We start from the raw sequence: 22402 nt of genomic DNA, 5'->3' as shown, positions 1-22402 counted from the left end.
TCCTACGCTCAGCACCCAACATACTGTAGTTCCTACGGTTCAAAATCTGAAGATGGCTGACTGGGGCGGAGCTTAAGCCCTGCCACCTCATTGGTTGGGACCATAAAGGACCAAAGTGAGGTGGAGTGACTACACAATGGAATGGCTTATAGGCCATAAGGGGGTATTTGCATGCATTTTCTAGGTAACAATGGATGTATATTTAAAAAAAAATGACGACGGGGAATGTTCAAGCATCGGAATCTATGAAAGATATCAATGCTGGAGAAATACAGTTACAGGTAAGTAACTAAAACTGTTCATATACTGGGTACCAAGTTTCTGAAATGCAATTAGTTTTGCAGATTTTGGCCTCATTACAGGTTTGGTGGTATTCCGGTGGTAAATCTATCGGAATATCGCCACACAAATTTACTGTTGCCACCACTTGATCTTGCGGAATTACTGCTGGATTGCAAGTGGTGGTATGGCGGTCTTAGTTCCCATTTATGGATTTCGTGCTACTGGCAGTAATTCTGGCGATTTTTGCTGGTAAGGTGGTGGAATTACCTCCACCATTTTGCTTGAGGTTTTTTCCCTCCACCTTACTGCCATACCTATAGTGTGGCGGTACTGTAATGCAGCGGTGATGGTGTTATCTCACTTTAATGGCTGTTTTTTACCGGACCGCCGTAATTGTAATGAGGCCCATTAATCCGATCCAACATTGTGGGACTACAAACAAGCAAAGGGTGCTATGGAGTACGGATACTTCCAGTCTTAGCTTTTTCATAGATTCCTATGCTTAAAATATTATCACAATAGGGGAATTAGTGCTACAGGTAAACAACTTTGTCTCACCTCCAAAGCCAGGGGTGATGGTTGTAGTTGTGAAAAACGATATGCTGCCTTTGTATTCAGTGGGTCATTTTGACTTTCACACCAATTAAATCTTGTATTTTATGTAGGATATTGTCATGACTGTGCTCAAGGATGCCCTGTTAACGAAAGCAGAGTCTGCCTGTGGATTCCTGGTCGATGGGTTCCCGCGAGAGGTCAGTCAGGCACAAGAGTTTGAGAGAATGGTAAGTGCCTCTGTTTGTGGGCTGCTCGGATCCTTTATACTAGTGTGTTGCTGTGGGGTTTTTGGTGCCATCATCTACAAGACTTTTCAAGATTTTCTTGTGCACTAGTCCAAGGGACATTTTCCAATTGCCCACATTTTTCTTCAGTGAGAAATTCTTTGTAAGAAAAAATCTTTTGCCCTTCTGGTGGTGGGCGCCTTTGACAAGTGGCCTTTCAAGCAGTGTTCACTTAATCTTTTAACACTAAAAACCGAAACAGTGAAAAAGGATGACTAAACTGGAAAGGATACTGGTGGCCGCAGAACCGACAGGGAAGTTCCCGCAGTACCGGACGGCTTGCACCAGATAGACTGAAACACAGGTGACACCCATGGAGATGGAGTCAACTACCCCAGACAATCCCACCAACAACTCCCCCCCCATCCCCCTTAGTTGCCACCAGGTACCAAAGTGTCAATTGATCTGTCGAGACACTGACAATCACCACACTTGCTGAGTGGTGGACATTGGTAGGTGCTCTAACCATAGAAGTAGGAAGGGAGGACAGGTGGGGGTTCTGAAGGAGGCGGGTTGAGGTGGGGGACAGATGTGAAAGGGACACTGAACGCAAGATGGGCCCAGATCAGATCAGTGGCGCATCAGGAGAGAATACACAAGCCCAGCGCCTCAATTCAGGATAGAGATGCCAACTAACCAATTCCACTAACAATTTCCCTCCTCTGCACACACCTCTCAAACTCCAAACAAACATAACCACAGACCTACAGCACAACAAACCGCACAAACGTCACTACATTGCAACAGCACAAAAAACCAAAAACACACATAGACTTCCACAACAGCACAGGACGACTACCGGCCGCAAACAACCTAGGCCCAGCCAACGGACCCACCGGGCTGAGGCCGCCAACAGCACATCACTGCTCTCTTGCACTGTTCCTGCTTTCCCCCACTAACTCACCCTCCCTTCCTCTTTCAGAGCCGCCAGTGGGCCAGGGGACCACTCCGTTGGTGATAGTGCGCGGTACAAATGTCCTTTAACATTAACATTAACACTTCGCAAAGTCTGTCAAACATCTAACTAGATAGAACTACTCTCTTATTGGTTTTGGTTAATGTTTTCTACCAGTGTTTTCAAGCATTCTTTGATGTCACTTTTTAGTAGTGGATGTGGGATGTCCAATTTAAGCTTCAGTAAGTCCTAAAATACTTGCAACCCCTTGCCAGAAACTTTTTTGGTGATGTTTATTTTAAACCATAAAGCACAACCCTCCTACAGTTCATTTTGTAGTGTGGTAAGTGAATTATATAGCACAAAATGGATTCCTTAGCAAGAGGTCTTTTTATTGGATCTGGATGCTAATGTAGGCCCAGAACAATCCCTTAGGTAGACTTTTCCATGTTCTTCATTAGTCAGAACGCACACCCTTTCTGATCTTGCTCTGTGCCTCTCTCTCTTTCCATCTATCTTTCTCATGTAGATTGGCCATCCTAGCCTTGTGGTGGTGTTTGAATGTTCAGCAGAGACCATGGTGAAGCGTCTTGTTATCAGGGGACAGACAAGTCACAGGTTTGATGACAATGAAGATGCAATCAAGAGGCGAATGGAGTCATACTTCAAGACTGATGAGCCCATAATCGAATTCTACAACCGGAAAAAGCTAATTCGAAAGGTAGGTGATCATGCTGTACATCACTGTAAGAAGCCCTGAACCAGCACTCTAAGTTGCTGTTCAGTAAGAATGGCAAAGTAATGATTTTCCAATGGTATGATAACCTGCTGTCAAAATGTGTTGTATCAGTTACCACAGATTGCTTTAGGCATTTAGAATTCCCCAAACAGTAGCAACATTTTCAAAAAGGCCATTATTTTTTCACAGATGTGGTCGGACAATAATTTGCCTCTGACTCATATGTTCCATTCATGATATTTCCTATAAGGTAAGGCAAGTGAAGTGGTCTTGGACGTGGTAAAAAGGGTGGGAGGCTTGTTAGTTTGAGAGGGGCAGTGGCAGCTGTGGAAACCTGTTGTGTTGATGAATACAGGTCAGAAGCACCAGTTATATGCGTAGCAGTAGGAGTTTGGGGTAAAAGAATGCTGAAGCGGGTTATTCATAAGGGAAGCCTCAAGTTGGGGGAGCTATGATGGGTATGGTGTGGTTGTTGATAGCAACTAGACAATGTTGTAATCTGTATTTTGTATGCTAGACCTTGAAAGCTGTCTGATAGGGAATTAGTGTGGTGTAACGTCAGAGATTTGTGAAGTGCAGATGTAAGTGAGGGAAGAGACATAGTGTGAGTGTCACAGGTTTCCCCCCTTCTCACCTGTCAGTGTTGTTTGTTCGAGTTCTTCGATGAAGTCTTCTTCCGCACCGTTCGGGTCTTGTATAACCCTGTGCGTGGGTCCTCGGGTTCCGGCGTGCGGTACGTGTCCCGTCTCCAGGGAGCGTTCAGATGTCCGGGGAAAAAGTCCAGGAAATGGAGAGGAGCGCACTCGGAAGGCGAGTGCGAAGGAAATCCAGGAATGCAAGGTCAGGACAAAAAGGGGAGAATGAAGCAGGAGGAGGAAAATTAGGGGACCGAGAACCAGGAATCAGTGGGAATCGCTGTACGAACTACGGCAGCACACGTCTGACTACTGCAAGCGGTAGCGTTGAGATGCGCAGGGCCGCGGGTCGTGTTTGCTTTGTAGAACACAGAGCATACAATGCAGAGACTAGCAAACAGCGTTTCACGTTCAGCGGCCATGTTGGGAAAACTGCTGAGTTCAGTCCTCTATGGGTCAGGGACCACGAAGTCCAGAAGGGACGCGTCCGGTGGTTCATGACAGAGAGAAAGAAAGGGAATGGGGGCACAGGAAACTTTCTCAGAATTTGTGGTCTGTTTTGGAAAGTTTTGGAAATGAAATAACCTTTCGGACAAAGGTAGGTGAATCGTGATCTCTAAAAGGGGTGAAAAGTAGACTAGTCTCCTTGTGCAGCTTTGGAATGGCAGTCATAGAGCTTTATTCATCTGAGAGAAAAGAGGGAGGCCTGTGAAGTTCCGGTCAAATAAGTTTGTGGGGTGATGGTTACCTAAGCTAGAGGCGCTGTAGATCAGTCACCTTGTAGAGTGTTGAATGAATCAACCTTGGGGCAGTACCCGAGCTGCTCCATGGCAAGGAGGTCAACGTTTCAAAGGCCTCAGACGTCAAACCTTCCTTTGATGTCGAGCAGATCGCTGGTAATGCCTTCAACGTCAAGTCCCTTAACGTCGAATGACGGTTGCTGTGGTGGTATCAATGTCAAGGATCCTGCAGCGGGATAGATGATCCTTGTACTGTAACTGTTAACAAATCAGTCAAAAAAGGACAGGGAAATCACTTCCAAGTAGCAAAAAAAGGTTTAAAAATCTGTAAAAAATGCAAAAGCAACACTGCCACACGACACAGAACTTTTCCAGGATCCTCTCACAGAGCTCAGAAAGATAACTTGCTCCAAAGGCCACTGTGGTGCTTGATGGGAGATTGCACTCTCTGTGACCTTAAAGGAAGTGCCACTGCTTACACCTCCATGTTAAGGCTGTCTAACTATTATTTCTATTTAGTTTCTTTCTATGGAAAGGGCTGTAGAAGTGCTACAGAGCTAACCTGCTTTCTTTAATATAGGTGGATTTGTCCAAAACAAAAGCCTTTATGCCAGATAGGGATTAATAAAACTATTATGATGAAAAGTTGTTTATTTTTTTTTAAGTTTAAGGAGCAGGGTCTTGCCTATGTTGAAAAGTGATCCGCAAACCTGCACAAGGGCGTAAATATTCAGTGCTTATGATTTCAATGAAGATACCAAAGATGAAGAACTTGATGTACAAGTAACTAACTATTCTCCAGCATGGGGTCTGGCATGGATTCACATGCTCATGAATATTCCCCGTCGTCAGGCTGGGAATCCTCGGTAAAGAAAAAACCAGTTTCGTTTCTGATCTGTCTTTCGTAGTAATAACCAATCACTGGTCTCTGCGTCATACTGACCACAGCCAATGACTGCCCTCTACCTAAGCACCGCCTCTGGCAGCCATCTTCAGATTTTTACCGCACGTTCATGTGTTGGGATCCTCGTGCTATTGCTCTCGAGCGTTAGTGCTTTTTTCGCGCTTTTTCACAAAAAAACTTCGATTCTTTCGGTCAAAAGAGCCTCAAGCTCCACCGATCCTACATCCGATCAACGGGGACCCGTGTCGGATTCATCTGTGCCCCTCAAGGGTGAAGATTTCGTCGAGCTACGCTTCGGAGGACTCCAGAAGCTTCTCAGGCCCGGTCTCGGAGATGGCCCAGGAGAAGGGAAGCTCGACGCCCGGAAAGCTGTTCAGGGTCTGCCCTGGATGCCAGCTGCAGAACGTCTTCAAGGAGGACGAACACTCTTTCTGCCTTTACTGCCTTCATGAGGACAAGACGCACGTGGAGAAGGACTGTGCGTTTTGCGGCAACATGTCGGAACGGACCATGAAGGACCGCCATCAACGTCTCGCCAACTGGCTGGAGGGTAAGAGCCCGTCTGGCGAGAAGAAGAAGAAATCCGAGCGGTCTTCTAAGACCTTTGAGGGCGCCCCGGCGACGGGGGCCCAACATAAGGCCAAGCACCGCGAGTCCGCTGGCACCGGGAGCGCCGAACGGTCGGGCTCTACGGGCGCCAGGCAGGGCGCACCCTCCCCGGCACCATCAACCACGAGCCAACGCTCTGGGTCGGGTAAGAGGAAGGCCGAGCACCCGGCGAAGCTCCTGGAGAGGCCCCGGTCGAGCTCTAAGGCAGAGGAGGAGCGTGGCAGTGCCCCCTCCCTCAAGGATAAGGCGGTGAGCGCACCTAAGGTGGTGAAGGCCTTGATCCATCCGACCAAGCCCTCTATCGAAACGGTCGCGGCGGCCCTGGCTCAGCCTGTGGTGGCTACACCAGTGGTGGCGACCTCAGGGCCCAGAATCTCCCTGCCTCCGCGGAGGGAGTCTTCCTTTGTGCCCATCGATAGGACCCCTGTGAAACCCTCCGTGGGGAAGAAGAAGGGGGGGCAGGGCGTCGTCATAGATTCGGCCTCAACCTCAGAAGAGGAGCTGATCGAGGTCTTAAGCCACAGCCTAGGCGTGGAAGAAGGCCAGCCCGTCGGAATGGACCCCGACGCAGGTGACGACGACGACATCGTCGAGGATACCGACGGGGCCCCTGCTCGCCCGTCGGATTCCCCTCTGCCAGCGCCGCAAGACAACTCGGCGGCCATTTTGTTGGCCATACAGTCCTTATGCTCCGAGATAAGGACGAGGCTACCGTTACCGACGGAGGAACCTCTCCCGTCGGGGGATCCAGAACCGGGACCTTCTGGTGTTCCCCCTACCAAGAAAAGAAGGATCCATCCACCACCTCCTTTTCAACCGTCGCGCCCCGTCCAGCCCTCCTCCCCGTCCACCCGAGGGGATGATACGGGGACTGACACGGCAGCGACGGGTACGGACGACGAGGCATACGACGAGGATTTTCCGTCGTCGCCTCCCACCAGGGCTTCTCCGCCCGACGAGATCAGATCTTTCCACTCCATGATCTCCAGGGCTTCCGAGCTTTTCCAACTCTGCCCTGAGGAGAAGAAAAAGGAAGGCTTCCTTTATCAGCGGCGCGAGGCCAAGAGGAAGACGGTCCTCGCAGTGCCTCTGTTGGACGACATTTGGGATGAGGGCCTTTCCCTCCTCAAGAACCCTTCCACGACGCCAGCTAGAAGAGACCGGTACGAGAAAAAGTACCGGGTCCCGGACACGGCCCCCCTATGCCTCCGGGCGCAGCCTACCCCGGACTCTGTCGTCTCCGCGGCAGCCAGGAAGAAAGCGGGGGGGGGTGCGGCCTCCACATCAACTTCCCCGCCGGACGGCGAGGGAAAGAAATTGGATGCTATGGGACGTAGAGTCATCTCGTCGGCAGCGACGACGATTAAAGCGGCCAACGCCTTGGCTATCGTGGCCCGCTACGACAGGGAGCTCTGGTACAAGATAGCTCCCCTGCTGGATTTTCTGCCGGACGACAAAAGGGCGGAGGCCCTTGAGATCCTGCAGGAAGGTGAGGTGGCGTCGGACCACGCCATCACCGTGGCGACGGACATCGCCGACACTGGGTTCCGCCAGCTGGGCAACGGCGTTTGCCTTCGACGTCGTGGATGGCTCAAAGCTACAGACTTTCGGCAGGACGTCCAGACCAGAGTCCTGGACATGCCCTTCGACGGGAACAACCTGTTTGGGAAGACAGTGGACGATTCCCTTCAGGCCATCAAGGCGGATACTGAGACGGCCAGGGCCCTTGGAGTCCTGCAGCAACGACGAACGCCCTTTCGGAGCGGCGGAGGCAAGGGCGCCTCCAAAGGTTCCGGCGGCGGTTTCGCTTCCTACCGTCAAGCAGCCCGCTCGTCGTCGCAAGAGGCCTACAGAGGACGAGGCAAGTCTAGCGGACCCCGCCGTCGTCGCCAAGGAGGTCAAGGCGGCAAGGCCGCGTCCAAGCAGGATTGAACCGGCCGTGGGGTCGGGCCCCCACCGAAGCACCCCGGTGGGAGGCCGGCTGGCGGGCTTCGTCAGCGTGTGGGAGTCCATCTCCACCGACCGTTGGGTGCTGGACGCCCTGGCCCGGGGCCACGCGCTCGAGTTTCAAAGAAGGTGCCCGCGCGTCCCCCCCGTGGCCAGGAAAGAACTTCACGTCCCTCAACTTCTCCTGGAGGTAAAGGCGATGCTCAGAAAGGGCGCCATCGAACTCGTCCCAAAGAGGCTTCGGGGCTCCGGAGTCTACTCGCGATACTTCCTCGTGAAGAAGAAGACGGGAGGATGGCGCCCCATCCTAGACCTGCGACGTCTGAACAAGTTCATCAAGGCGCAGAAGTTCCGGATGGTCACCCTCCAGCACGTCCTGGGTCAGCTGGAGGAAGGAGACTTCCTATCGTCGTTGGATTTGGAGGATGCCTACTTCCACATTCCCATCCTAAAGGGGCACCGAAAATTCCTCAGATTCGTGGTCCAAGGGCGTCATTACCAGTTCAAAGCCCTTCCCTTCGGACTACGGTCGGCACCCAGGGTATTCACCAAGTGCCTCGCACCGGTGGCGGCGCAGCTGCGCCGCGAGGGGATTCACGTCTACCCCTACCTGGACGACTGGCTCATCCGCGCCAAGACGAGGGAGCTCGCCGTGGTCCACACGGCAAGGACCGTCCAACTCCTCACGGACCTGGGATTCTCCGTGAACTACGCCAAATCCCACCTGGTACCCGCGCAAGTCGCACTGTTTCTGGGAGCGAGGCTCGACACAGTGTCCCTTCTGGCCTCCCCGTCGGAGGAGAGGACCAGGACCATCTTGGGCAAGGTGCAACGGATGTTGGTGGCCGACGCGGCCAAGGTGAGGTCCATCAAGTCCCTCCTCAGGATGATGTCTTCCTGCATCTACCTCATTCCCATGTGCAGGCTCCGGATGCGCCCGTTGCAAGAATTCCTGGATGCGCGCTGGATCCAGACGACGGGCAGCTTCGAGGAAAGGATCAAGCTCGACGAGAGTTTCCGACGAGCGATACGGTGGTGGGGCACCCGCGCGCATCTGACGGCGGGCATGGACTTCCAGACCCCAGCCCACCAGGAGACTGTGACCACGGATGCCTCCCTGGAAGGGTGGGGAGCGCACACCGAAAATCTGCACGCAAGGGGACTCTGGCTCCCGACGGAGAAGTCCCTGCATATCAACGTCCTGGAGCTCCGTGCAGTGTTTTGGGCCCTCAGGTCCTTCCTTCCGTCCCTCAAGGGCAAGGTGGTGAGGATCTTCACCGACAACACCACCACCATGTTTTACATCAGGAAACAGGGCGGAACCAGGTCCCCAGCGCTGTCCAAGGAGGCGCAGGACCTGTGGCATTGGGCCGTCGCCCAAGGGATTTTTCTGGTGCCGTTTCATCTGGCAGGGATAAAAAACGTGTTGATATATAAAAGGGATCATTATACTATATCTCATTTTGCTGATCTAAGTACATATATGGAAGTGTGTGCCCCACATTCATAAAACCTGCGGTCTTGAAAAAATAGACTCAGTGTTAGTTATTTCTAAAAAATACTTTCAATTTTTAATCATTATTTCATCATTAGTTCAAAAGTATATAAAAACACTTAGAAAAGTGTTTGGTATGAGTAAAACCCAACCTCACACAGCATGGTACTAAACAACAATACAAATATACAAATTCACATACATACAACCACATAGAACAATAAAAAACTTTTACAAAACAGCAGTGGATGAATTTAACAATTTTCCAAATACTGAGTATAATAACTCAGATACTAATAGCTCCCGACATGTTTCAGTTCTTGGTTTGCTCAAATGCATGAACTTTCTTCAGGGGAATAAAGATTTCTGAATTTCCACCATGCAATCCAAGGAAAGGGTTCTGGGTTCTCACAAATTTCCTAAATCAGGAAAACAAACAGAAAAGGGCAAGTCACCACCCATATGTACTAGTCACCTACAATAGGAAACAAATTCCATAACTCAGTGTTATTTGTGTAATACATCACAAACCACTGATAAAGTTAGGACATGATTATATTTTATCAGTCCGCCAAAACAAAACTACATACCTCTTGACTTGGTACCAGTAGTGCCAGTGTAGCCCCACCACAAATTAGCCATAAACTCCAAAATCGAGTCCTTGTTTATTTGATAGCTCCTGGTAGCTAAGGGCTCCCTTTCCAAGCTGCAAACCAAACAGTACAAACTATTCGTCACAACACACAGTAACACACAGCAGAGAAGACATTAACCCTGTTAATAAAAACACACACCCCTGTGTGTCTTAAAGCATCACCATCACCACACCGTGATGCCTAGTATACATATTACCACCAATATTAAGCTTGGTCATCAGCAAAAATGGTGGATAATAGCGTCACCGTAGTCCCAGAAATGCCGTGCAAAGGTTGTCCCCTATGTCAAATTGTACATAATACCCTCTCTTAATTGTGTATTGGGTCCATCTTAAACCCATTCCTTTACAACCTAGGACAAGGATTACTATAATAGAGCCTGCGGTGAAACGCCATGCCTTACTCTATGCATATCTTGTTGTTTACTAGATAAAAGCGGACACGATGCGAACCACTCGTACTGCCTATATAACAGACATACCTTGTAATTCGCTTGATGCAGAGAGCGAATACTCATAGACCGGCCAAAAAGTGCCGTGCCAACATTTAACACGCGGTGCACTATTATAAATAGTACTCGCGTGCAAGCCCGAGACGAGTGCTCCGATATACAAGACGGACTTAAGTTGTCACCAAACATAAAGGAGGGACTGATGGACTCCAGTAGATGTAAAACACAAAAGAAGGACAAAGGCAGACTTAAAGTGTCGCCAGCCATCAAGGGAGGACTAATGGAACCCGGTGGAAGTGAAAACACAAAAGAGGGACAATAGGACTAGCCTGCAGCAGAAGCTACATAACAACACAGTGGGTATTATGGAAATCTACAACAACACACATAGTATAACTGTAAAAAAGACAGGAAACATGAATATCAGCCATATTCCCCACAGTACACCGTGCTATGAAGAAATATGTTCACATTAAGAAAAAATGAAAAAAATTAAAATTAAAAAATAAAAAATGAAGGACTCCAAAATCAAGTGTGTCCCGGTAACCAATATATTAATGCCAGACAACATCAAAGAAAATAAACAAAGTATATTAAAAATTCAGATAAATGCCCGGAATCTAGTTTTACACACATCAGACACAGCTATTACGGCAGATTTACTCATGTGTATGTTGCCACTCAATTTCTTCATTAAGACCCACAATATGACTTTGACATTTGAATATCATTTTCTGTTCCAACAGTAACAATTTACTGTCAATTTCCAGTTTGTTTTTGCCTGTCACTTTCTTAAGAATTACCCATCTCAAATCCTCATGTGTATGCTTCATTTGCACAAAATGTTTAACCATGGGGGCTGTAATAATCTGATTCTTAATACAGCTACGATGTTCCACCATCCTAGTTCGACACTTTCTATTAGTTTTCCCAATATAATGCAAACCACATGGGCATGTGATTAAATAAATCACATTCTCAGTGTTGCAATTTGTCATGTCATTCAGAGACCACATTAAAGATGAATTCAGTTGAACCTCTTTCGTTTCTTTGGTATAAGCACACATGATACATTGTCCACACGGGAAATGTCCTTTGACGGGTGGTAAACCCCACAGTGTTGTTTGTCTGGGTGCTGGCAAATGTTTTGCTGATATATCATTTCTAATCAACATATTTCTAATGTTTTGACTTTTTTTGAAAGCTATTAACGGAGGATGTATAGATTTGTCATTGTACACCTTTTTCCAGGTTTTGTTAATAATACCTTTAATTTTATAGGATAGATTGGAAAAGGTGTTTACAAAAACAATACGATTCTCCTTGTTTGTCCCTTTCTCCCTTGTCTCCAAAAGAGCTTCACGATTGTTATTAAATGCTCTTTTGGACGACATTTTCACCAATTTCCTTGGATAACCTTTACTGCACAATTTTTTAGACAAAGCAGCTGCACTACTAACATAATCCTGTTGTAGGCTACTGTTCCTTTTTAGTCGTAAAAATTGTCCGAAGGGTAAATTAGTTTTAATGTGATTGGCATGATGACTCGAAAAATGTAATAAGGCGTTTTTATCCGTCTTTTTATTGTATGGTTTTACCTTTAATTTACCTTCGTGATGGAAAATAGTAATATCTAGGAAATTAATTTCCTGAGTGTTAATTTCCTTAGTGAAGTTTAGAAAAGGATTTTGTGCATTAAGCCATTCCACAAATGAAAGAGCCTCAGGATAAAAAACACCATCGCCGACTCACTCAGCAGGGAGCTGCGCTCGTGCCACGAGTGGGAACTACGGCAGGATCTGGTGGATCGCCTCTTCCGACGGTGGGGCACACCCCAGATCGACCTGTTCGCGACGGCGACGAACACCAAGTGCCGGAGGTTCGCCAGCAGGTTTCCCCAGACGAGGAGCATGGGCGATGCTTTCTCGTTCCCCTGGGAGGGCCTGTTCCTCTACGCGTTCCCTCCCTTGCCTCTGCTAATCCGGCTCGTCAACCAGCTCAAGAGGTCACGGTGCAGGATGATCCTCGTCGCACCTGCGTGGCCGAGGCAGATATGGTTCCCGGACCTTCTGGACTTGTCAGCGTCCCCGCCGATCAAGCTGCCGGCGGACGCGGATCTACTCTCCAGGGAAGGAGGCGCCATCCTCCACCACGACCCGAAGTCGCTGAACTTGCAGGCCTGGCTCCTGCAGCGCTAGAGTTTGGAGGATACGACATACCGGCCGATTGCAGAGAGGTTCTTGCAAAGGCCAGGGCGTCCTCGACTCTTAAATGCTACGGACACAAATGGAAGAGGTTCTCTGTCTGGTGCCACGCACAGAAGATTAACCCTCTACGGATTACGGCTCCCCAAGTACTGCCGTACCTGCTGACGCTGGCCAAAGCTGGTCTGGCACACGCGTCCATCAAGATTCATCTTGCTGCGATCTCCCGATACACCAGAACCACGGGGCGGACGTCCTTGTGGTCTCATCGTCTGGTGAAAGAGTTCATGAAGGGACTGTTCAGATCGTTCCCGCCGGTGAAGGCTCCGGCCCCGGCGTGGGAGCTCAACGTGGTGCTGACCAAGCTCATGGGACCTCCGTTCGAGCCTCTGCACTCGGCCCCGTTGAAGTTTCTATCGTGGAAAACAGCTTTTCTTGTGGCCATCACCTCCGCACGACGAGTGGGAGAGATCCAGGCCCTTTCCTGCAAGGCCCCGTACTTGACTTTCCACGACACGAGGGTAGTGCTCAGGACGCACCCCTCCTTCATGCCCAAGGTGCCGTCGGACTTCCATCTCAACGAACCCTTGGTGTTGCCTGTGTTCTTCCCGTCGCCTTCGTCGCCGGCTGAGAGGACTTTGCACTCGCTGGATGTGGCTAGAGCGCTGAAGTTCTACGTAGACCGCACGAAGTGTTTTCGGAAGACGTCACAACTCTTTGTGAACTTTGGACCTGTCAATCAGGGGAAGGCTCTCTCGAAGGCTTCCATTTCCAGATGGCTCTCCGGCTGTATCATGTACTGTCATCGGTTGGCAAACCGACCGCTACCTGGCCGTCCGAGAGCCCATTCCACCAGAGCGATCGCAGCTACCACGGCGTTCCTATCTGGTGTGCCCCTGCTGGACATATGCAGGGCTGCTACGTGGAGGTCGACGCACACCTTCACGAAATTCTACTGCGTCGACCGGGATTCCAGGGAGGAGTCCAGGGTCGGCCAAGCAGTGCTGCGCAACCTGTTCGCCTGAGGTGAGCCTGGTGAGGAGGTAAGATGCTTAATGTTGAGTTTATGTGATGCTTAATGTTGAGCCTTTGCCACCTCCCGTGGTTGTGCATGTGTGTACTGCTATGTATTCTTTATTCATGAGCATGTGAATCCATGCCAGACCCCATGCTGGAGAAGGAACAAGTTACTTACCTGTAACTGTTGTTCTCCAGCATGGGTCTGGCATGGATTCACATGCGAACCCTCCCGCCTACCCCTCTGCGGCTCTTCACTTGGTCATACTGCCACTTCACGTGCTTCCAAATCTGAAGATGGCTGCCAGAGGCGGTGCTTAGGTAGAGGGCAGTCATTGGCTGTGGTCAGTATGACGCAGAGACCAGTGATTGGTTATTACTACGAAAGACAGATCAGAAACGAAACTGATACTGGTTTTTTCTTTACCGAGGATTCCCAGCCTGACGACGGGGAATATTCATGAGCATGTGAATCCATGCCAGACCCATGCTGGAGAACAACAGTTACAGGTAAGTAACTTGTTCCTTCTTGATGCAGGTTGGAGGTTTTTCAAACTTTTTCTCTTCATCTATTATCTGTTTGCTTCAGTGTGCATGTTGTGCTTTGAAGAAATCAAGGAAGGATGACCATGCCTTGTTCATTGGTTTAGGGACTCACACACTGTAGAGGAGTGCCCTATCACAAAAGATATGGGGGCTGGAGGACAGAGGTGATCCAAAGGCAAAAATGAACTAATCTGTGGAGCATACTAAGAAGAATCATCTAAGAAGAGACCTAACTCCATAAAATCCCAGAAAGAGGAAACTTGCCAGGGCGCCACTCTCAATGCCACCCTGAGCATTAGACCACGTTGAGACTGTGTCATGGGCTTCACTGGCACCTTGTATGTCATAGAGAAGCCTCAACATTGAGAGATTTCTTAATTAAGATATGTGACATTGACAACATAAAAGTGCCATTCTCGAAGCTATTCTGTTCTGATGGGGACACACTTAAGGTGAGTGGGTTCACCTACACACTTTTATCCAGTCTTTCAGCGTCTCTGGTTTACAAGGAGGCTCCTGAGTCTCCGCCAATGGTGTCAGCTCTAGTAAGAGTCTTCCTGCGGGAGTGATGCTCGCCAACCAGACCCCCCAAGTCTGCCCGCCCTATAGTCTCTTAACTGAAATAACTACCTAGCAGGCAAACCCAAGGGGAAAAGCGGAATTGGGATAAAATAAGAAACACAGATCTTCACAGCACTAACTGCTCCTGCCTTCTTCATGGACTGATATGCTTGAGTCTGTTTTCTGATTCTCTCCAAGTGATACTGTGAGGATCTAAAAGCAATCACAATTAAACTATTACTATGTGGAGCGGACGAGTGTGTGGGGCGGACGAGTGTATGTGGAGCGGACGAGTGTATGTGGAGCGGATGAGTGTATGTGGAGCGGATGAGTGTATGTGGAGCGGATGAGTGTGTGGAGCAAATGAGTGTGTGGAGCAGATGAGTGTGTGGAGCGGATGAGTGTGTGGAGTGGATGAACGCATGGAACAGATGAGTGTATGGAGCGGATGGGTATGTAGAGCGGATGAGTGTGTTGAATGGATGAGTATGTGGACCGGATGAATGTGTAGATCGATGAGCATGTAGATCGGATGAGCGTACATAGCGGATGAGCGTACAGAGCGGATGAGCGTACGGAACGGATGAGTATACAGAGCGGATGAGTGCGTAGGCAGACAGGAGTGCATGCGCGGGGAAGACAGGAGCGCATGCGTATGGAATACATGAGTGCATGCGTGGGGCAGACTGGAGAATGAGGGATAGACTAGAGCACGCAAGGTAGACTAGAGTGCGTTAGTGTGTCGAGCAGACAGGAGTGTGTTGGGAAATCTTGAACGCCTGAAATGAATAAAAATGCATAGAACGGACCTGATCGCATAGAATTGCATGACGTACATAATATGCCTTGGAATCCAGGGAACATTTGAAAGAGCATATATCATACCACACCCCACGCTTACTCTCTTCTGTACACCACCACTCAACTAGAACACAGAGATACTATGACACCATTCGGTATAACTGTTCTCATATCAACATCTTCCCGCTCACTCCCCATCACTCTAAGTAAACACTGCTGGTTTCACACCCCCCAGCCAGGCGTTCTTCTCAGGACTAACGCAGCCACACTCGGTCTGGATAAATCCTGCCAGAGCGAACACATACTCCTGATCTCTCAACCACCACACCTACCGCTAAGAAGCAGCTACCACACGAATTCCGCACCAGCTGCACACAAACCTGGTGCGCACACGCACCTTTGGACTCTCTCTTCTCTCTCTACTGACCCGAACTTCGGTTCCCAAGGGCGTTCAACCTACCAGCGCCTTCATACCATACCAATGGTATATAAGGTGCTATATAAATGCAAAATAACAATAACTTACACTTGTATCCCAACCAACTCTTACGTTATCTTCTTACCCTCTGAGACCCTCCAATACCTGCAGCCTATGCCTGTAAGCTGATAGGTGTTACACTCACCTGGTTCCCACAGGGGCGTCGATCGGACCCGGACAGCTGCGGTCTCCACCAACGTGATGCGTAGTGCCAAGATGACTGTCTGGACTGGCCCACCTAATCTCGTCTTCTTGATCCGTAGAAGTATTCTCCTGCAAGTGGAGAAAGGGATTTAGCCACCCGTGGATATAGGTGATAGCCCCCTCCCACTGTTCTCGTTCTCCCTTCTTGTCACTTCCGATATCCCCTTTTAGGAACCTCACCTTATGTTTTTAAATGATGAGCTCTCCATCCTGCGTGGATTGCAGGGACGCGTTGATGCCAGTTACTTCACTGGTTTGAAGGCGTGGGAGAGTTCCGGAGAGTATTGACTTTGAGGTTCCTGGCAAGGTTCGGTAAGTATCAAGTTCATAGAGTTCAATATGTCTGATGATTCACTCTTGTTCCCCCCTTCCTTTCCTTGTCTTACGACTAAGATCGTGAGAAGATACCCCTCGTGGCAGTTGGTGGCGCTCAGTTAAGAGTCTGTGTTACCCGACGCCGTCCGGTAAATGTTGCTGGTGTTTAACGTGTTGTTTTCTCTCCCTTTGCAGATGCGGCACATGAAGATGTGGAGAGTTGTAGAATAATGCCTCCGGTGGTAATCAGGTAAATCTATGATGATAAGTGTTTTATTTGTTGGTTTTCTCGGCTCACCTTGTTGTTTTCTTTTGTCCCTCAGGTGCCGGAGTTCAGCGAAGAAATGATGGAGGCAGCGCCGAATCGAAAGATGCTGCGAGGACTGGTGAGTATGGCGTGGCGCTGCAGCTGGAGATGCGAAGCGTACTGAAATGATGTTCTTTCCAGGTCCTGAGGCGAGATGGATCCGAAATCAGATGAGGAATTCGAAATAGTTTGTTTTCTAATCTTGTCCTTTTCTGTTGGGGTTGGGCTGTTGGGGTTTTAGTAAGTATCTGGATGCCTGCTTTCGGAGCTGATGGGCTTGGTACTGATGCCCGGGGGTAGGCATCATGACAATAGACTTCTTGTATCTTCTATTGAAGTTTCTAGTAAGTCTTAACACCACTTGGAAACTGTAGATGAATGAAACTTTGGTTGATCTGCAATTTCTCTTACTCTACTCCCTGACTCTCCAATTAGTCTTTTCTTTTAGTGCATAAGAGTTCAAGAGAGTTTTGAAATGTTTGGTCAATTTAATTGAAAAGAAGCTTTCTGCTAACTTTTTTGGCTCTGTTACTTAGAGTCCACTCATAAATTGCCTTGCCAACTCACTGCACTGCTAATGTTCTGCTTTAACTGACGTCAGAGTTTTCACTGCTGATTTCTGTATTCATTAAAAGAATTCTAAAACTTGCTTCTCACTACCTCTTCTGGATACTGTTCAATCCCTGTTTGCCTTCTCTCCGAAGAACCACAGATTGTTCTTAATTCTTACTGCTCTATCTCTGAAACTGCTCCGTGAGGCAATCCTGTGAAGAAGAGCTGGAAACGGAAGACCAGTGTTGTAAAAATAACCTGAATGGATACGCGTCTCGGCTCATACGCACGCATAGAAGGTCCTTTCCTTTAAACTGCCTTCTCTCCGAAGAACCACAGATTGTTCTTAATTTCTCTCCCTTTGCAGATGCGGCACATGAAGATGTGGAGAGTTGTAGAATAATGCTTCCGGTGGTAATCAGGTAAATCTATGATGATAAGTGTTTTATTTGTTGGTTTTCTCAGCTCACCTTGTTGTTTTCTTTTGTCCCTCAGGTGCCGGAGAAATGATGGAGGCAGCGCCGAATCGAAAGATGCTGCGAGGACTGGTGAGTATGGCGCGGCGCTGCAGCTGGAGATGCGAAGCGTACTGAAATGATGTTCTTTCCAGGTCCGGAGGCGAGATGGATCCGAAATCAGATGAGGAGTTCGAAATAGTTCGTTTTCTAATCTTGTCCTTTTCTTTCCTCTTGGTTTTAGGAGCTCCAGATTCGAGGCGGGCATGGCAGAAGACTGGATGCAGACTGCAGGCACGGTGAGCGTTACGCTGCTGTATGCAGAATAAAGCGAAGCGTGTGCTGTTGTTCGGGCGTGGTTTAAATAGCCTCTAAAGTAGTTCCAGGTAAGAAGTTCCCTAGAACCACGCCCGAGTAAAAAATAGTCCCTGTAGAAAAATAGTCCCATCCAGGCCTCACGTTGGCTTGGACTCACCAGCAGCATGGTCTGCATCAGCTAAGTAAAGTCTATGAGCCTGGCGCTTATGGCGCCAGGACTGATTTCCATGTTGAGCCTGGCGCCTAAGGCGCCAGGACTGAACCCAAACAGCCCCCAGCCGGGGCTGTTGGGGTTTTAGTAACTATCTGGATGCCTGCTTCCAGAGCTGATGGGCTTGGTCCTGATGCCCGGGGGTAGGCATCATGACAATAGGCTTCTTGTATCTTCTATTGAAGTTTCTAGCAAGTCTTAACACCACTTGGAAACTGTAGATGAATGAAACTTTGGTTGATTTGCAATTTCTCTTACTCTACTCCCTGACACTCCAATTAGTCTTTTCTTTTAGTGCATAAGAGTTCAAGTTTGGTCAATTTAATTGAAAAGAAGCTTTCTGGTAACTTTTTTGGCTCCGTTACTTAGAATCCACTCATAAATTGCCTTGCCAACTCACTGCACTGCTAACGTTCTGCTTTAACTGACGTCAGAGTTTTCACTGCTGATTTCTGTATTCATTAAAATAATTCTAAAACTTGCTTCTCACTACCTCTTCTGGATACTGTTCATTCCCTGTTTGCCTTCTCTCCGAAGAACCACAGATTGTTCTTAAATCTTACTGCTCTATCTCTGAAACTGCTCCGTGAGGCAATCCTGTGAAGAAGAGCTGGAAACGGAAGACCATTGTTGAAAAAATAACCTGACTGGATACGCGTCTCGGCTCATATGCACGCATAGAAGGTCCTTTCCTTTAAACTGCCTTCTCTCCGAAGAACCACAGATTGTTCTTAATTCTTACTGTTCTATCTCTGAAACTGCTCTATGAGGCAATCCTGTGAAGAAGAGCTGGAAACAGAAGACTGTTGTTGAAAAAATAACCCGACTGGATATGCTTCTCGGCTCATACGCACGCATAGAAGGTCCATTCCTTTAAACCGCCGTCCGATACAGAAAGACACAAAGAGCATTACTAAAGTAAGAACTTATCTACAAAATGTGAGTAAAAAATGTTAATGGAATTCTGAGTGAAAGGTTAGATTCAGTTTCGTGCTGACCGCCAGTCCACGCGCCTCATTAAAAGGGTTAGCATTAATCTAACGCACGCACAGCAAAAACACCCGCAAAGTAAAATCACGCGCACTCTTCAGAAACAAAACTCGAGCCTCAGTGTTGCTACAAACTCCTTGACTCTCATTTACTTCAACAGTATTAACTGTAACAAGCTTTAACTTGAGCGTATTCTTGTACTACACGCTTAATGTTAATTAAATTAGTAAGTTCTACAAATAACTGGTTTAGTTTTCAGTTTAGTAAGTAATCACTGGCACTTATCGTGCTTCATCTGTTCATGACTTCCTTTGTTCATCAGCACACATATTTTATTTACTTCTTCAACTGCTACAGATTCTTTGAGTCTCTCCACTGCAATATAATCTCTAGACTTAAATTATTTAACTCAAAACTCTGCTGAGCTATAAAACTGCGACCTGCTTCCTTGAATGCTTGAATGAAAGGCAGTTTAGAATTCTCAGTAGAATTCCAAACTACCTCACTGCTAGTCTCCTCCAATCACTGCTGCTGCTGAGAGACTCCATCTTGCTTTGGGTAAACAAAGGCCTCCTGAAGACTTCATTAAGGGAAAGTTTATTTGGTTTCAAGCCATAACCCATACAAGTACAACCACCTACAAACCACCACCCCTGTACCTCCTCCAGCTAGAGTATTTCAGACATGCACTTGTGTATGTACTCCTAAAAGGATGACTTTTACAGTGAATGCCCTTATGTGAAAACCTTATTGTGTACCCTGGAACCTTGAGACTGTGTCATGGGCTTCACTGGCAGCTTGCATGTCATACAGAAGCCTCAACATTGACAGATTTCTTAATTAAGATATGTGACATTGACAACAAATAAGTGCCATTCTCAAAGCTTTTCTGTTCTGATAGGGACAGACTTAAGTTGAGGGGGTTCACCTACACACTTTTATCCAGTCTTTTAGCGTCTCCACCATTATTCCACATCACAGAGCTGGTTCATCTGTGGGACACAGCAGGACACCTCTACTCATCCCCAACTGGATTCACACCTGCCCGCCTAAAGCTGTGACACAGATGGCGTAAAGAACACACCAACTCTTCAAGACAGTTCAAGGGTTTGTATTCTGAAATAATTTACAAAAGGGCTCAATAGGTGCCGTCATCTCTGATCTGTGCCTTTCCTTTCTAGCCCAGGCGTCTGTAGACCTCATAATAGTCACTAGAGATTGGTGATTCCTACTGTCTTAACAACTAACTGGCTGCTTTGATTGCCTAATGACGATCAAACTCCCTCACTCTCTCTCTCTCTCTCTCTCTCTCTCTCTCTCTCTCCAACACCTCTCATCAATCCTCCGATGTACCCTCCTTCCGCCACTTAGTCTTTTGGTCCTCCTCTTTTGCTGTACCCGAAAAACCCACTCTGCCTTAACTCCTTGGTCCCTTTTTATCCTCCCCCTTCCATTGGTTCTTTACTTAACTGGTTCCCTGAGACAACCGCTGGCTTCCTTCTCGCAAGGAGCTGGGATACAGGTAGGAAAACACATATAACAGGCATTGATCCCTGCCCCCTTTTTATACTTGGGTCTGCTGACGTTCGGTAATGGCGGTCCACTCAAAGGATAGTCAATTTCATAGTTTGTATGATCGCAGGTGCTTGATAATGGTAATTCAAGATAGGTGTAGTTGATCCCAGCATTCATATCAGGACTAAGAGGAGTGGCTGGTTTGATGTGCTGACTGCTCTACAGTCCTGCTCAAGACATAATCAATGTCCCAGTTCATGTTGTATAGAGTATCTAGAATGGCAGTTTTCTGTGTGGATCACTCTGTGGTTGTACACTTTCTCACTGGCTCTCTCCTTGTTGGGTTGCTCGCTCTTTCCTCCACTGCCAGGCCTTCTGGGAGATGTAGTCCCACTGGACAAACAGAAAGAAACTAGACAGCATTTTGCATAACATGTATGAGGCAAGAAAAGGTGGTAATAATTTCACTCTGCCAGGTACATGTAGAAGAGACAGAGTCTGGGAATCTTCCAACGCCACAACCCACCGCGGGGGCAAGACTGACTCTGGTAAACACCCTCGTAGGCCGCCTGCCCTAGGTTGAGAAGGGACCCCATCCCCTCTTGACAGGATCAGATGCCTGAACATGTCACAACGGGCAACTCTAAGATCCATCAATGCTTCGCCAGAGGGGGAAGCCAAAATCACGAAGTCAAAAATTTGATCACCAGACGGCAGGTCTGTTCACACACCCATACATTTCTTCATCAGTGTCTCTCTTTGGGAGCTAGGGAAAACAGTAACCATCTTGCTCCCTGGCCAGCTCTTCCTCCATTGTATTACCTTTATCATATTGAAATATATGTACATTTGGGGGAGACGTGGATTAAACGGAGAGCCATGTAGACGCTCTCTGTTTCTGCTTCTGTCCACGGGGAAAGCTATGGTGACCTTTTATCTTCTCCTCCTTGGTTGCAGCATCAGCAGTGGTATCGCTGGGTGATGGACTGCCTTGCGGCTGTCCTGAGAACATTTGATGCTTGGAGGTGTCTCCGTTAGCGAGTTGTCCCCCACCACCGTGGACTTCATTATGCACTGATTGAGACCTGCTGTGGATGAGCGGGCTGCAATCTGCACAGCACTGGAGGATTGGTGTTGTGAATCGGTGGTGGCCCACCTGAGTCAAACCAGCGATGCACGGTGCAGAGTCAGATGGTGGCTGCTGTGGGCATATCGCCCGGATACTGGCACGAGCACCGTGTAACCAACGGTTGTGTGGACTAGGGGTGACCACGAGGCCGAGCCCCAGGAGTGCCAAGCTCGGCTGCAAGCAGCGCTGGCATCACACCTACTTTCGGGCAGCCTCTACTGTTCCCTTTGGTTGCCACAGCCCTTTCACTTCCACTAGTGATGAAGTAATTGACCAACAAGTGCTTACAAGAGGTTTGTGCAACTAACACCTCGCATCCTTAACTGTGGTGGCCTCTTAGAATACTGAGGATTCTGCAATTCAAACTGCCCCAAGCCCAGTTGGACTAATCTTGAAATCCCAATGCGCCACAAATGTGAATCTTCATGCTGATGGGGCAGCAGCTTGATTTTGCAGAGCAAGTTTGACAGCTATATTTCTATTGAATTGATCAATTCAATGCACTTAGTATTCAGAAATGAGGTCTCCATTTGCACTCGGAATCGGAACGGTGGGGGGGGACCAACTACCAACGGCTTTTGTGGTCGGAATGTTCTTTCTACAGGCT

At 48.2% G+C, this 22402-nt stretch overlaps 1 protein-coding gene across 4 annotated transcripts in view; it reads left to right on the top strand.

Annotated features, from left to right (window-relative positions):
• LOC138581993 (adenylate kinase isoenzyme 1-like) overlaps positions 1-22402 on the top strand; it is a 466802-nt gene that overhangs the window by 355017 nt on the left and 89383 nt on the right. For 2 of the 4 annotated variants that reach the window (XM_069652886.1, XM_069652889.1), the window contains 2 exons: positions 948-1064; positions 2546-2737. In XM_069652886.1, coding sequence (XP_069508987.1) covers positions 948-1064; positions 2546-2737 — 309 coding nt within the window. The remainder of the gene's footprint in view (positions 1-947; positions 1065-2545; positions 2738-22402) is intronic. The other 2 variants (XM_069652890.1, XM_069652887.1) reach the window with 1 other exon arrangement.

This window comes from Ambystoma mexicanum, chromosome 3q (assembly GCF_040938575.1).
Source record: "Ambystoma mexicanum isolate Mex_15411 chromosome 3q, UKY_AmexF1_1, whole genome shotgun sequence".
NCBI lineage: Eukaryota > Metazoa > Chordata > Amphibia > Caudata > Ambystomatidae > Ambystoma > Ambystoma mexicanum.
This window is presented reverse-complemented; position numbering and strand designations above follow the sequence as displayed.